The 2,500-nt window shown below is 45.7% G+C and overlaps 1 protein-coding gene and 1 long non-coding RNA gene across 10 annotated transcripts in view; one reads left to right on the top strand and one right to left on the bottom strand.

The window, feature by feature from the left end:
* Positions 1–2,500, bottom strand: part of LOC132851548 (uncharacterized) — a 34,811-nt gene that overhangs the window by 11,661 nt on the left and 20,650 nt on the right. The gene's annotated exons all lie outside the window — the stretch shown is intronic.
* Positions 1–2,500, top strand: part of sema6dl (sema domain, transmembrane domain (TM), and cytoplasmic domain, (semaphorin) 6D, like) — a 22,841-nt gene that overhangs the window by 18,992 nt on the left and 1,349 nt on the right. For 4 of the 9 annotated variants that reach the window (XM_060878499.1, XM_060878501.1, XM_060878500.1 and 1 more), the window contains 2 exons: positions 744–908; positions 1,867–2,500. The exon at positions 1,867–2,500 is cut by the window's right edge. In XM_060878499.1, coding sequence (XP_060734482.1) covers positions 744–908; positions 1,867–2,500 — 799 coding nt within the window. Of the gene's footprint in view, positions 1–743; positions 940–1,866 lie in introns of all 9 variants that reach the window. The other 5 variants (XM_060878503.1, XM_060878506.1, XM_060878502.1 and 2 more) reach the window with 2 other exon arrangements.

Below are 2,500 nucleotides of genomic sequence, written 5' to 3'. Positions count from 1 at the left end.
AAGAGAGACCGCTGAGGGGACGAGTGTTTAGAGCTGAGAGAATAAAGAGAGACCGCTGAGGGGACGAGTGTTTAGAGCTGAGAGAATGAAGAGAGACCGCTGAGGGGACGAGTGTTTAGAGCTGAGAGAATAAAGAGAGACCGCTGAGGGGACGAGTGTTTAGAGCTGAGACAATAAAGAGAGACCGCTGAGGGGACGAGGGTTTAGAGCTGAGACAATAAAGAGAGACCGCTGAGGGGACGAGTGTTTAGAGCTGAGAGAATAAAGAGAGACCGCTGAGGGGACGAGTGTTTAGAGCTGAGAGAATAAAGAGAGACCGCTGAGGGGACGAGTGTTTAGAGCTGAGACAATAGAGACCGCTGAGGGGACGAGGGTTTAGAGCTGAGACAATAAAGAGAGACCACTGAGGGGACGAGTGTTTAGAGCTGAGAGAATAAAGAGAGACCGCTGAGGGGACGAGTGTTTAGAGCTGAGAGAATAAAGAGAGACAAAACAGGAAGTCACTGAAGATTAAACGTAACTAAAAAAAGTTTGTTGTGATTTAATATGTTGTGAGAGGAATGAAACTCTATGGTGATGCAGTTAGAGATTAGTCATCATCAGGATGGTGAGTTACACCTGATGACCCCATGACCTTTCTGTGTCAGTGTTTAGCCTTCATGTGTCAGGACCGTTAGTCTGTTTAGAACCATTTGGACTCTTTGGACCCAGAAATAACTGTGTGAATGATGTGTTTACTGCAGTGGAACAGGAAAAGCCGATGCTGTCAGTCACGCTGTCCTCCGCTTCAGAACCTAAACATTCCCCACACACTCCTCCCTCTCTTCCTCCTCAACTCCTCGACACGCAGAAATCTGTTCTCCGTGACGATTCGGAAACTTCCAGAACATTTGAATCGGTGATGGAGGGTAAGGCCTTGACGGAAGCAGGGGATTCTTGGTAATGTTGCTGTTAGCGATCATCTCTGTGAAGCTAGCTGTTAAAATATACAAATACACACACACATACAAACAAAAAAACAAATATACAGACACACAAACACATAACACACACACATATAGGCAAACACACAAACAAACACACATACACAATACACACATATACAAACACACACCCACACTTTTTATTGTTTTGTATGTTAATAGCTAACTTTTAGCTTAGCAAGGTGACGTTAGCAGCACACTCAGATCCCAGTAGCTACATCGTCAGTTTATTTTCAGTTTTTCTTTCATTTCCTTTTCTTCAGTTTTTTACCTTCAGTTAAGTGACGTCATCTTTCTGTTCTCTTTTATCTCTGATTTTCTTCATGTTCTTTACTCTTTATTTCTTAATTCCACTTTTCTATCTTGTCCTTTTGGGTTTCCGAAAGTCTTCCGAAGGCCTTGCTGCAAACCAGCACTGTTTCTGCTTCACTTTCACTGACACTAACACACACTCGGGTATAGACAGTAACACACTCGGTGTGGACATTAACACACACTTGGTATAGATACTAACACACACTCGGAACACTAACACACACTCAGACACACTTTCTCTTCTCCATATGATCAGGTAGCTGGAGCTAATCCCTAAAAAAGCCTAACGCTTTTAGAAGCTGAGTGGACGACGTCTTCTTCACTAACATAATCCTGTTATGTGGCTGTTGGCTTCCGGCTAATCCGATTCTCTCGTCTGCTCTGGATGCACTTGTGTTCCGTTGAGCTGGATTAACTTCACATCTTCATGAGTATAAAGTTTAAATAAATCTCAGGAAGTGAGTGAATGTCTGCTGGGGGAGGTGGAGAAGAAGGTGGAGGAGCTGTCCACTGTTTGTGTGTGTGTGTCTTCAGTGTTAGTTTACACGATGTTGTTGTGTGTTTGCAGGGATTTGGGAGATCCAGTCGGCTGAATCTAACCAGTTGGTGCACATGAACATCCTGATTGCGTGCGTCCTCGCTGCCTTCCTCTTGGGGGCGTTCATCGCTGGTGCTGTGGTCTACTGCTACCGAGACATCTTCCTGCACAAGAAGACACGCAAAATCCACAAAGTGTCACATAGTAAAGATGAGGAATCCACAGTGTCACGCACAGACTCCACCGGGAGCTTCACCAAGCTGGATGGCCTCTTCGAAAGTCCGGTAAAGGAATTTCCCAGCGCCATTGAGGAGGCAAGGATCTACTTCAGTGGAGACAAAGAAGAAAAAAGCCCAGAATCCAAATCCGTCAGCAGGCAAAATCCAGAGCTGGCGGCGTTGCCAACACCTGAATCAACGCCGGTGCTCCACCAAAAGGGGCTACAGCCAAACAAGAACCAGTGGGAAAGAGGACCAGGAAAATGTGTGTCTCACAAAGAGGCTCCACCCAAAAGTCCTCAAAACCCTAACATCCCGAGTGCTGTCGTTCTTCCAAATGCCACGCACGAGAAAACTGTCCAGAGCAGCGACTCTGGCAGTGTGAAGTCAGTCCATAAAGAACAGAGGCGTTCTGTGGATGCTAGAAACACCCTTAACGAACTTCT

The sequence above is a fragment of the Tachysurus vachellii genome, chromosome 9 (genome assembly GCF_030014155.1).
Source record: "Tachysurus vachellii isolate PV-2020 chromosome 9, HZAU_Pvac_v1, whole genome shotgun sequence".
Classification (NCBI taxonomy): Eukaryota; Metazoa; Chordata; class Actinopteri; order Siluriformes; family Bagridae; genus Tachysurus; species Tachysurus vachellii.
This window is presented reverse-complemented; position numbering and strand designations above follow the sequence as displayed.